This window comes from Topomyia yanbarensis, chromosome 2 (assembly GCF_030247195.1).
Source record: "Topomyia yanbarensis strain Yona2022 chromosome 2, ASM3024719v1, whole genome shotgun sequence".
Taxonomy (NCBI): Eukaryota; Metazoa; Arthropoda; class Insecta; order Diptera; family Culicidae; genus Topomyia; species Topomyia yanbarensis.
In genome coordinates, this window is record NC_080671.1 from 83575582 (window position 1) to 83586052 (window position 10471).

Here is a 10471-nt window from a genome sequence, read left to right on the forward strand (position 1 = left end):
GCCATGCTCGATAATCGTCCAAACCTGCTCTAGGCAAGCCCAAGAAATATTCTCGACAATTTTTGCCTTCAAACTGGTATTAACTGCTACTAATACGCCGCCGCCGTTGGATTTTCGGCTATTGCTAGGGCTTCGGTCGCAACGAAACACCTCGTATCTAGTACCGAACACCTGACTGGAAAGTGTGTCATCATTCAACCAGGTTTCGACGAAGACAATGATGTCAAAATTCTTATCGAATATGGCAAGGCGGTATTGCTCGGCGAGTGGGTTGATACCACCAACATTTTGGTAGTATAACAGCAGCTTATCCCGTCGTTGACCAAGGCTGTAAATCGAAGAGCTTTGAGGCAAAGAAGAGCCTACAGATGCATTGTACTTGCCTGAGGTAGGTTTGCGGATCACCCCTCGTCCCAACTCCACCACAGGACCGGGACGGCTGCTGGTCGCTGGCAGGAATGGCTGGACTGTGATGGGGGGACTAAGGGCTTCCTCACGACTGCCGGCAAATGTGCCTCCCGCTAACCGAAGAGACGAGATTACGGGGGATGTATGCAATATAGCTGGACTAGGTACCTCACGTAAATAGGTGCGGTTCGCTGGCAGGAAGAGCGCTGATGCTGGTGCTGATACGACGTAATTAACGGAGAACTGGAATCGGGGAACATTTCAGCGCTTGAATTATTCTGAATGGATGGGTACTTGCCGTAGTAGGAAGTTTGGTAGACCCTTTCTCCACTCCCGCTCACAGGACCGGGACGACTGGTGAACGTTGGCTGCAGTAGCTGGACTGTGGCTGCGATGCATTCCGGTATCGCATTAACGAAATGTATCCTGCTTTGGCTGGTCGAAATTGAATTCACGAACCAGTACTCCAGTGGGCCAAGTAGACGCTTTGAGTGTAGTATCCTTTAGCTCGCTCTGAAGCTCAACTCGGAACGAGACGAGTTTCGTGAGATCGGTATCTTTTTTGACCAACAAAATTGTTTGGGTGTGTCGCTTATACCGAGGCATTCTTGGGTCATAGAAACAATCTCCTCCACTTCATGGCTCGGGTGGAGGCGGCTCAGATTCACCCAGAGCTGATCTCGTTCATCAGCAACTGTTTTGATTTTTCGCTGAACGGTTATAGTACCACACTATTTTGCAATATTCTCACGACTTCGTTTTGGAGTGGGCAGGTCCCCTGGAAGTCGTTTCACAAACAGCCCCCTTTGAGTTAAAGAGCCAGAATTAGCCGGAAAGTGAGTCTCAATGCGGCTCGAGAGATTTGAGACGACCACGTTTAACTTATCTACTGTCTCACAACTTGTTTGTGTCCACGATAGGAGCAGCGGAATCGGATTGCTGCACCCATGTGTTGAAACAGCAAACACAATCGTTGCACAGCCAGTACAGATTCTAATCGAGGCTAGACAACAAGTCTAGTACAGATCGCTGCATACCAGGAATACAAGTGCGGTGGAAAACCGATCCACAACGGCCTCGGCATACAGTTCTCTCAATCCCATTAACGGGAGAATTGCATGACATGCAACTCATACTCATACGTTGCTTTCAACCCGCTCTATGCCCTGCTTCATCGATCTCGTCTCGCTTTGCGCCAAATTAGAATGTGGGGAACACTTTCCGCTGTTCGCGGGCAGATGGCGAAATGAGCGCGTACAATTTTTGTGGGGAATCACACACTAGTCACGACGATGTAAACAATGTCGCAAATTGAGCAAAATTATTACACAAAATATTCAATTTCTCGCGATAATTTTGCAAAACAAACACAACACCGTACAGGAGACAACTTTGGGGAGCAATTATCTTCAATTTCAACGGAAGTAAGATAAGTATTTCACACAATTAAAGACACTTTGAGGCACAGAAAACTCACAAGTGCACCCAGTCACCGTGGAAAGCAGAAAGTTAGCAAAAGTTGAGCAAAGCGAAATTGATGCTGGCAGAGTTTCTGCGAGCATTTTGCGCGATTTGTGCGAGAATTCTGGCAATTCGCTCAAATGCAAGGATGCAAAATGCCTACCTTTTCTGCGGCTGTATTTTTTCTGCCAACATTCTCATTTCTCTTTTGCTGCTGCTGTCATTCGCTAGAGCAGGACGCCCAGCGCTGTACGGCAGCCTGTAAGCAAAGCAGTAACATGACAAAAAACTACTGTCCCCAGTACAGCCACCAGACGCGGGCGGTACAGCTTCTCTTTCCTTATTTTACACTTTTTAATATTTTTAATCTATTCAATATTTTCAATCGAAAACGACTACAATAAATGCAGTTCGTTTACGCCACGACCGGCATCATCGCTTTCGTCTGTGGGTTTTCCCTTTGACTATGCAGAGAAAAATGTACAAAGCGAGAGAACAAACTTTATTACGCCACACTCTCACCGAGCAGTCGGAGTACAGCAGCAAAACAAAAATGTATTCTACTGCTCTACAGGAAAATGTACTCGGTATGGCTACCGTTCTGGCATGAGCTGTAGTGATGTGTCGCTGTAGCGGGCTGTACGGCTTGTGCAAATGTAAATATACCGAAAAAAATGTAGTTTACCAGTACCTTTGGCATCCCTGCTCAAATGCAACAACCGTTTCTGACAGAAGCGGTTAAACCAACCGATGCTGCTCACTTTTATCCAGAATCCAGCCAGAAATGTACGACCAAGATCTCTGTACGCTTCCTACCACATCTTTGTCAGATGTTTTGCTCGATTCGTGCTAAATTCTATCAGGTAGGAGTTGCCAGGATCTTTGAACAGTTTATGTTCGAGTTATGCTAGGGTTTTGCTCGGTTCCTGTCAAAATTTGCCAGAAAACGCGAGCGAAATCGAGTTCGCCCTAGCGGAACTAACCGGACAGGATACGCGCAGAAATCTGACAGGGCTGCCAAACCAAGACTGACAGAAATCTAGCAGAGTGGTCTCTGCCAGAAAATTTGGCGACTGGGCAGTTTACACCATTTATAGTTTCTATCAATTTTGGTGGTGTCATCAATGTTATACTTAACAAATTTTACGTAAATAATAAGATATGAGTAATCAATGCTGATTCGATTTTCTTTCGATTAGTGAATAAATTCGGTGCAAGTTCTTCAAGTAAATTAAATTCTAGGTAGCTTCCATTAGTAGATAAAATCATTGAAATATATATTTTGCATTGTCCAGAAATCCTATGCCGGAGTATTATATTCGATTGACTGTTGTGTTTGTCTCAGTAGCAACATCATATACTTAATACTTAATATTTAATATTTCATTAAGACCAACAAGCACAGATGATAAATAAAATAAAAATTAAAAAAAAAACAAAATTGTGTTGATTGAGCATGACGTCGGCAGCCTGCACTCAATGAGCCGGATGCACAACTGAGTGGATGTAAACAATGCACTCTAAAGAGAAACTGGCCAAAATTTAATTAGTTTCGGTCAAGTATGCAAAAAGTTACACAAGTTTGAAAGTTTCGCAATAATTATCGACTTATCGGTAATTTTTGGATATTTAGTGATATTATATTAGTTCCCAAGAATGTATGAAAATATGTTGTCAAATTTCACGTTTCAATCTTCGTGAATTTCGTGAATTTCCAGTGCTATGCCATCTACAACGGCTGTATAATAAAATATGTTTTCAAATCACATAAAAAATATCAAAACAAACAACTTTGTAGACGAAAGTTTTTGCTAGAATGTCTCCATCAAAAGAAAAAAAAATATGATATTTTACCGAAACTGACACTCTGCCCAACTGTGAGACGAAACCAGAGATTTTTTAGCTCAGAAAATCCCAAAGACCTCGACTGGAATTGAACCTAGACTTACTGGAATGAAAAGCAGGCAAGCTTACCACTCAATCCCCATCGTCGTCATTGCATGTTTGTTGGTTATCATTAGTTTTGGAAGCAGTTCACATTTATGTAAACTTCGTTGAAATAATATCTCTGGCCAAGTCAGTCTGCAAGATACTGATGAGACAAAGTCGAAAAGCGTACGCATAACATGCAACAATAATGGGAGTTGTGTCATTCACACGCAAAGTATTGTAGGAAAAAAGCAAATGTTTAACGTAAAGCGTGACGCACAATTTCAGTCCAGAAATTTTGCGTTATGAATTTTTGATCCACGCTCTCATGTAGCTGGAATTTACTTTAAACCTGACCATTTCAGACTGATATTCGAATGGCACGATTTAAGATTTCTTCTTTATACCAGCAAAACACGCAGAAACATGTCTATTCCGAACGGACCTGACACACGACTGATGCCCAATCAAAGCACCCCAATTAGCAAACTATTAGACCATTCAGCCCATCTAATGACTTCGATCGCAAATCACCACAAATATTCCAAACACTCCCCGAATCCTCGGGTCAATCAACCAGTTCGATCGGTGTTATGCCACACCACCACAGCCGTCCCACACCGCCAGCAGCGTCAACTGCTCGATGATGATCAAACTGGCAATGATGATGATGATGATGATGATACTGATCATGATGATGCTGACTTTACACACCGCCTTGTGTCGTGGCTGAGCTGAGTTAGGTACGACGCACGGACACCACACTGGAAATGAAAGAAAAAAGCCCAAAAAAACGATCCAAAAGCACATTGGTACGCAACGCACCGCTTCCGTCCCGCTCCGTTTCGATCCGATCCGATTCGATCCGAGACGAAAATCGTCGCGGTTTGTTGATGCTGATGTGTGTGGCAGCGCGGGAGCCAAGTCAGGAAGAACGCATCAGTAACAGCAACAAGAAGCATAATTTGAAGCCTCTCCTAATTCTTGCACACTTATCATATTTTCTTCTGATCACCATCCCTCTCTCGCTCGCTCGTTCGTTGTCCATCGTCGATCCCGGCCACATCACCCCACAGCCACTCCGCCGGATGTTCCTCCAAGACAATACTCTCGTTATTTCACATTATATTTGTTTACGCTCGTCGCTCTCGTTGGGCTTTCAAAAGAATTCTTTCATTCCACGGGCGATTTGCTCGATCTCACGAACCCGCTTTCAATAATGAGAATGAGAGAACGAGCCTGATCCGCCTGCCCGTTTTCTCTCTCTCGGGACGTGCGATTATTGTTATTAATTTCTTGAGGTACATATTCTGCTCACAGAGTGCAGCGCACTGTTGTCCGCCGCTCTCGAGTGCCCTTTTTCATTCAGCATCTGGATCAAATGTGTGTGATAAGAGAGTGAGGTACATACTGATCAATGACGGGTTTGCGGATCAATAATTTTCACTCTCTCTCGCACTCTCCTGTTTAAATTTAAGAGAGAGAGAGAGTTAAGTGATCGTGACTTGTGTTGGTGAATGATCGTCACCCCGCGTAGGGAGTTCCGAAGGCTCCGTCAGGTTGGAAAGAGAGAGGATACGACCTGTTGGGCAGGTTTTTCTTGTATCGCGCTCTGCAGGTATGCGTTCGGGTATTGTTGTGCAGTACCGGAGAGCGAACTGGAATCGAAACAGTCGAAAGTGGCACCAGAACTCACCAGTCTTGTTAAAGATTTCATTCCGAGCAGTCCAGCTTTTCGTTCGCGCTTCGCGAGTACTTGAGCTGAGGGAAAAACTCCCGTTGGTACTACTCTATTCTCCTTTTTAGCGCAGGAGTTGGTGTGTCAAATAAATCAGATATTCTGACTTGTCGAGAACAGTGCCCGCGCGTGGAGACCGCGAGAAACTTTGCTGTGTGGATTACCGATTTTGTTTTGGGGCCTGCACGGAAACTTCGTGATCGTGTGCGGATTGGCTTTTGTTTGCGCCGTTGTGTGTTTCGTTGTTTTTTTTCGGGCAGATTTTTAAACTCCGGAGAACAATCAATTGAAATCGGCGACGGTGGTGAACTTGGAAGATCGTGAGTGAGTGTGTAGCTTAACAGGAGGAGGAAAAAGCGACGAACACGGTTAATTGCTGAAAAATCTCGGTTGCGAACGATCCGTCGGATCCCCGGGAAAGTGTAGCAAGAGTTGCTTATTCCAGCAGTCGTTTAAAAGATCGCCACCTGAGGAGAAACAGAGCGCAAACAAGATAGACAGGCGGCACTGGCTGAGTTGAAAAGTCTGAAAAAGGCAGATAAGACGAGCGAAGCCCAAAACCGTCCTAAGGCCCCGTCGCGCTTCTAGATCCGACAGTCCGCCGATCGATCGTCGGGAGAAGGTCCGCGTGTGCATACACATTTGACACGGGGGGCGAAAAAAGGGCTTCGACGCAGGGAGACAGCGCGAGGAGGCACAAATCATGAAAACGAGATAGTTTCAAAAGCGCTACTCCGGACGGCAAAAAGAGAGATGTTTTCGAAAAACGGCCCCCATCAAGGACCGGCGGTGGTGCGGTGATGAAACCCATGCACGGACAGATCAACCGACGGACGGACCGTTGAGTGTGTGTCTTTTATGAATAATTAAACATATGGAAAGTGTTGAGCGGAGAAGTCGACAACGACGACGACGACGACGGATTGTGTGCTGGCTGTCCGACGGTGAAACGGGCGCCCCAGGAGCAAAAGGCAGTCTCCTAAACGCGTCGTAATTCGAGCTCAGCCGGACCCGACCAAAAGAAAAGTTTCCATTTTTCTCGGTTGCTGTTGTTGTTTTTTTCTGTTTTCGGGAAGAAATTCGAGTGAAGTTCAAGTACTTAAACTTGTACAATTTTTCGCCCTCCGAGTGTTGGTGGTTTCGTTGGAAGGGAAGCGTAGGAATTTGCTCGGGTCTAAAGTGAAGATTCCCGGAGAGGTGAAGTTCGAGAAGAAGAGATAAGAGAAAAATTCTTTCAAGAAGAAGTTGTGGGTGTAAGAAAAGATAAAAAAGCGAGCTGAAAACAAACGTGAAGCGAAGAAGTGCGCAAGAATAAGAGTTAAAGAGGCGAGAAGAGAGCACGCTGGAAAAGAAGGCCCCCAGAAGAAAAAAAGGTTAAAAGTTTGCTTACAGTAAAAAACGAAGCTGTTGTGAACCATAATTGCGATAGTAATAACCACAAAATTGTGATAATCTATATATGATCTTGGGGGCAAAGAGTGATCGTGAACGAGAAGAGTATAGTATAGGTGTAGAAAGAGAGAAAAAAAAAGCTACGGAACGCAAAAGTGAAATAAAAAAGAATCTCTAATAATGTGTAATTTTTCAAAACATATCATAATAACACTCGGTACAAAAGTTCGCGACGGACCAGCCAGAAGTAGTAACAGCGGAATAGTCGCCGAGCCAACGGATGTCTACCAGCTAGCAGCAGCAACATCTTGTAGCAGCCGTCCTATCCGCGTCAACAAGTGTGTAACAAGCGAAGAGATTTAATAGGATTGTAAAAAGTTTATCACTCGAATAAATCAATTATAAATCGAGACAGCAGCATCAGAGCTCTAGCATCTCAACGGGCTATAGGAGGAGCGGCCCCATCTCAGGGCCATCGAGGGCAAGAGACACAAGGTAGATAGATAGACAAGCACACAGAGGTAGAGAGAGAGACAGACTTGTGTGTGTGTGTGTGCGCAGAGACACGGCAGAACACGAACCCCAGGTTTACTGGAGAACATCGTCCGAGAAGAAGCGGGAGGGCGCGCAAAATGTTTGACGTTCGTACCGTGGAAGCCGGTGGAAGTTGTGATCAAGATCGTGATAGTGATACAATGTCAATCACAGCGAGACGACGACGTGCATTTCAACGGCAGGCCTGTTTACTGAGCGTTATGGCTGCGTTTTCCCTGGGGCTGGCACTTGGCGTGTTTGTGCCACTAATTGGTATGTCACAGGCGGTGACGAATGCGAAAGGATCTGCCGGTGCCAGCAGTAGCGGTAGCAGCGCCACCGAGAGCGAAGAAACCGGACCCAGTCCGATGGGAAGGTATGAACACCTGCCACACAAACTGCCCCACTTTCCGACGATAGATGATCTGCGGGGGAAGGACTCGTACAATTCGGTGTCCTTCATAGCCGAGGAAAAACTAAAGGCTGAGGATGTCTTCCGGCATGCCTTCCACATTGACCAACGAGACGATAAGGACACCATGGTGATCAAGAAATTCGATCCCGAAGATCGCTACATCAAAGAGTACACGGTTCGACGAACTCCGGATGGCCTTTTCCACAAAGGTCCCGAGAAGAAACTTTCGCAGCCATCGATTATCGAGCAGGTTCTGAGCTCCGGTAAACCGGAGAAAGAAAGTCAGGATGAACTGATCGTACAAATTGTCAACCATCAGTACGATCAAGACGATCAGGAAGACACGGATGGTGTGATCCTGAATGATATATTCTGGGGTTCTACGGTTGAGCAAGCCCTTCCCAAAGGGTTCGACAAACGCCAGAGTGACTCGTGGATCCGGTATCTGCAAAACGCCGAAGTTGATCACCTAGAAGTAGGCTGTGGAAGAATGCAAAACCGAATGGTCGTGTTTCGGGACGGGACCCGAGCCTGTGCCCGGTATCGACAAAACACCGACCAGATCCAGGGTGAACTGTTCAGTTTCTATCTCGGTCAGCTGTTGAACATTACAAACCTCGCACCGAGTGCGGCATCAATCATCGACATGGGAACCAAACTGTGGTCATCGGTCACCGACGACATCTCAAATTCCCAATGGAAATCCACCAAACCGGTTGTGATCACCAAATGGATCGGAAATCTGGAACCAGCGGGAATCCCAAAACCGTTCCAACCGCTGGAACGGCACCTCAACAGGCTGGACATCAAAAACATCACCGAAGGTATGGACCAACCGAAACCACCGCCATCTCTACTGGATCGACTCGGTGCCACCCCGATTCCAGAGCTACAACCCATTCGGCCACCGGGTGCCCCACTCGGCGACCACGTTCTCAATCGGCTCGTAGAACTGGCCCAATGGTCCGATCTGATTGTGTTCGACTATCTGATCGCCAACCTCGATCGGGTGGTGAACAACCTGTACAACTTCCAGTGGAATGCCGACATCATGGCCGCACCGGCGCATAACCTGGCCCGCCAGGGCGACTCGCAGCTGTTGGTCTTTCTGGACAACGAATCCGGTCTGCTGCACGGCTACCGGTTGCTGAAAAAGTACGAAGCCTATCACGGGCTGCTGCTGGACAATCTGTGCGTGTTCCGGCGGTCGACGATCGTGGCGTTGCAGCACCTGCGGGACAACAATGTCGGCCAGCGGCTGAACGAACTGTTCGAGCGTACCACCAACGCCAAGATACGGGACGTGCTGCCACCGCTGCCGGAGAAATCCGTTAAGATACTAGTCGATAGGATTGATCGAGTGTTAGGTCAAGTGCAAAAATGTCGTGAAATTTTCTCCAACCGATAGCCAACCGGGGAAACGACAATCGGTCGTCACCCGGTCGGAGGAAGTGGCTCGAGAAGGGGAAAAAAAGTACGCTGGTCGTGTTCAAAATGAAGTTTTTTTGTTTAAATTTTTCTCTCGCGTCCCCTCTCTGCGGGATCTCCTGCGGCCTAGACGATTGCGCCAGAGCGATAACCGAGTGGACGGCGGGGTAGCCCATCGAGAACGCGAACGGGGTAGTGAGGAGCGGACGGAGCGAGCGAGAGGGACGATGGTGGCAGTGCAGAAAGCATCGCTTTGTTTAGTGCTGTTTTGTTGTTTCGTTTATTTGTTTCTTTGTTTGTTTGTTTGTTTGTTTGTCTAATGCCTTGCTTCAACTCCTACAACACCTAGAGAGATAGACTGTATGGGCATGTGAGTGTGAGTGTGTGTATGTGCTTTAGTTGTTATTGGTGATGTTGTTGTTGTTGTTCTTATTGTTGTTGTGGTTCCCTGCTGCTTGTTTCTCTCGCTCGCACTCTCGCTCGGAACTGCCACCATTTCGGCCCTAGAAGGCCCCCGACCGAGTTTGTCCAGGTGACCTCGAGGAATCGATAGACATACCCGTAAGTTTAGTTGGTTTATTCGAGATTTAGGGAATTTATCGCGATTTTGATCCACTGACGGCCGAGGTACAGAAGCACCAAGGAAAATTGCTTTAGGTAGAGGAAAATAGCGAGAGAGATTGAAAGACAGTATAAAATAGTTTAGTGAATAGCAGCTGGGATGAAACAAAAACCGGGCGGGATATGTGTATGAAATATTGTATATTTATATCGGGTGAAAATAGGTGAAGATTAGGGAGGGGGAAAAGCCGCCAATAATTGGCGACGTTTTGGTGTGCGATCGGAAGGCTCTTGCTCTCGTAGGCATTGGGATGCGATCCCGAATACTACTCTAGTTGACTGGTACCTGAAGCGGGAATGGCTATTTTCTTTCTTTTTTCTCTTCCCATCTCACTCGGACGAAATGCGTGGCACGGCACCTAACATACAGTTGGGCGAAGGAAAGTACCTTTCGTCGGATGGCCAAGATAAGCACGGTAGGGGATCTTGAGGGCCAATTTGGGATTTGAAGTCGGAAATTGAAGTTCAGCAGCAGAGCAGTTATACGGCTATTAGCACCGAAAATAAGTGCTGCTTTTTGAATTGCTAGCTGGTAAACTATTCAT

The 10471-nt window shown here is 46.5% G+C and overlaps 1 protein-coding gene across 1 annotated transcript; it reads left to right on the forward strand.

Moving 5' to 3' along the window:
• Positions 1-5548: 5548 nt before the first annotated feature.
• On the forward strand, positions 5549-10230 carry LOC131683463 (extracellular serine/threonine protein kinase four-jointed). The gene is made up of 2 exons (XM_058965472.1): positions 5549-5580; positions 6929-10230. Exon 2 carries the CDS (start codon positions 7561-7563, stop codon positions 9283-9285), a length of 1725 nt encoding a protein of 574 aa, XP_058821455.1. The 5' UTR covers positions 5549-5580; positions 6929-7560; the 3' UTR covers positions 9286-10230.
• The last annotated feature ends 241 nt before the right edge of the window (positions 10231-10471 follow it).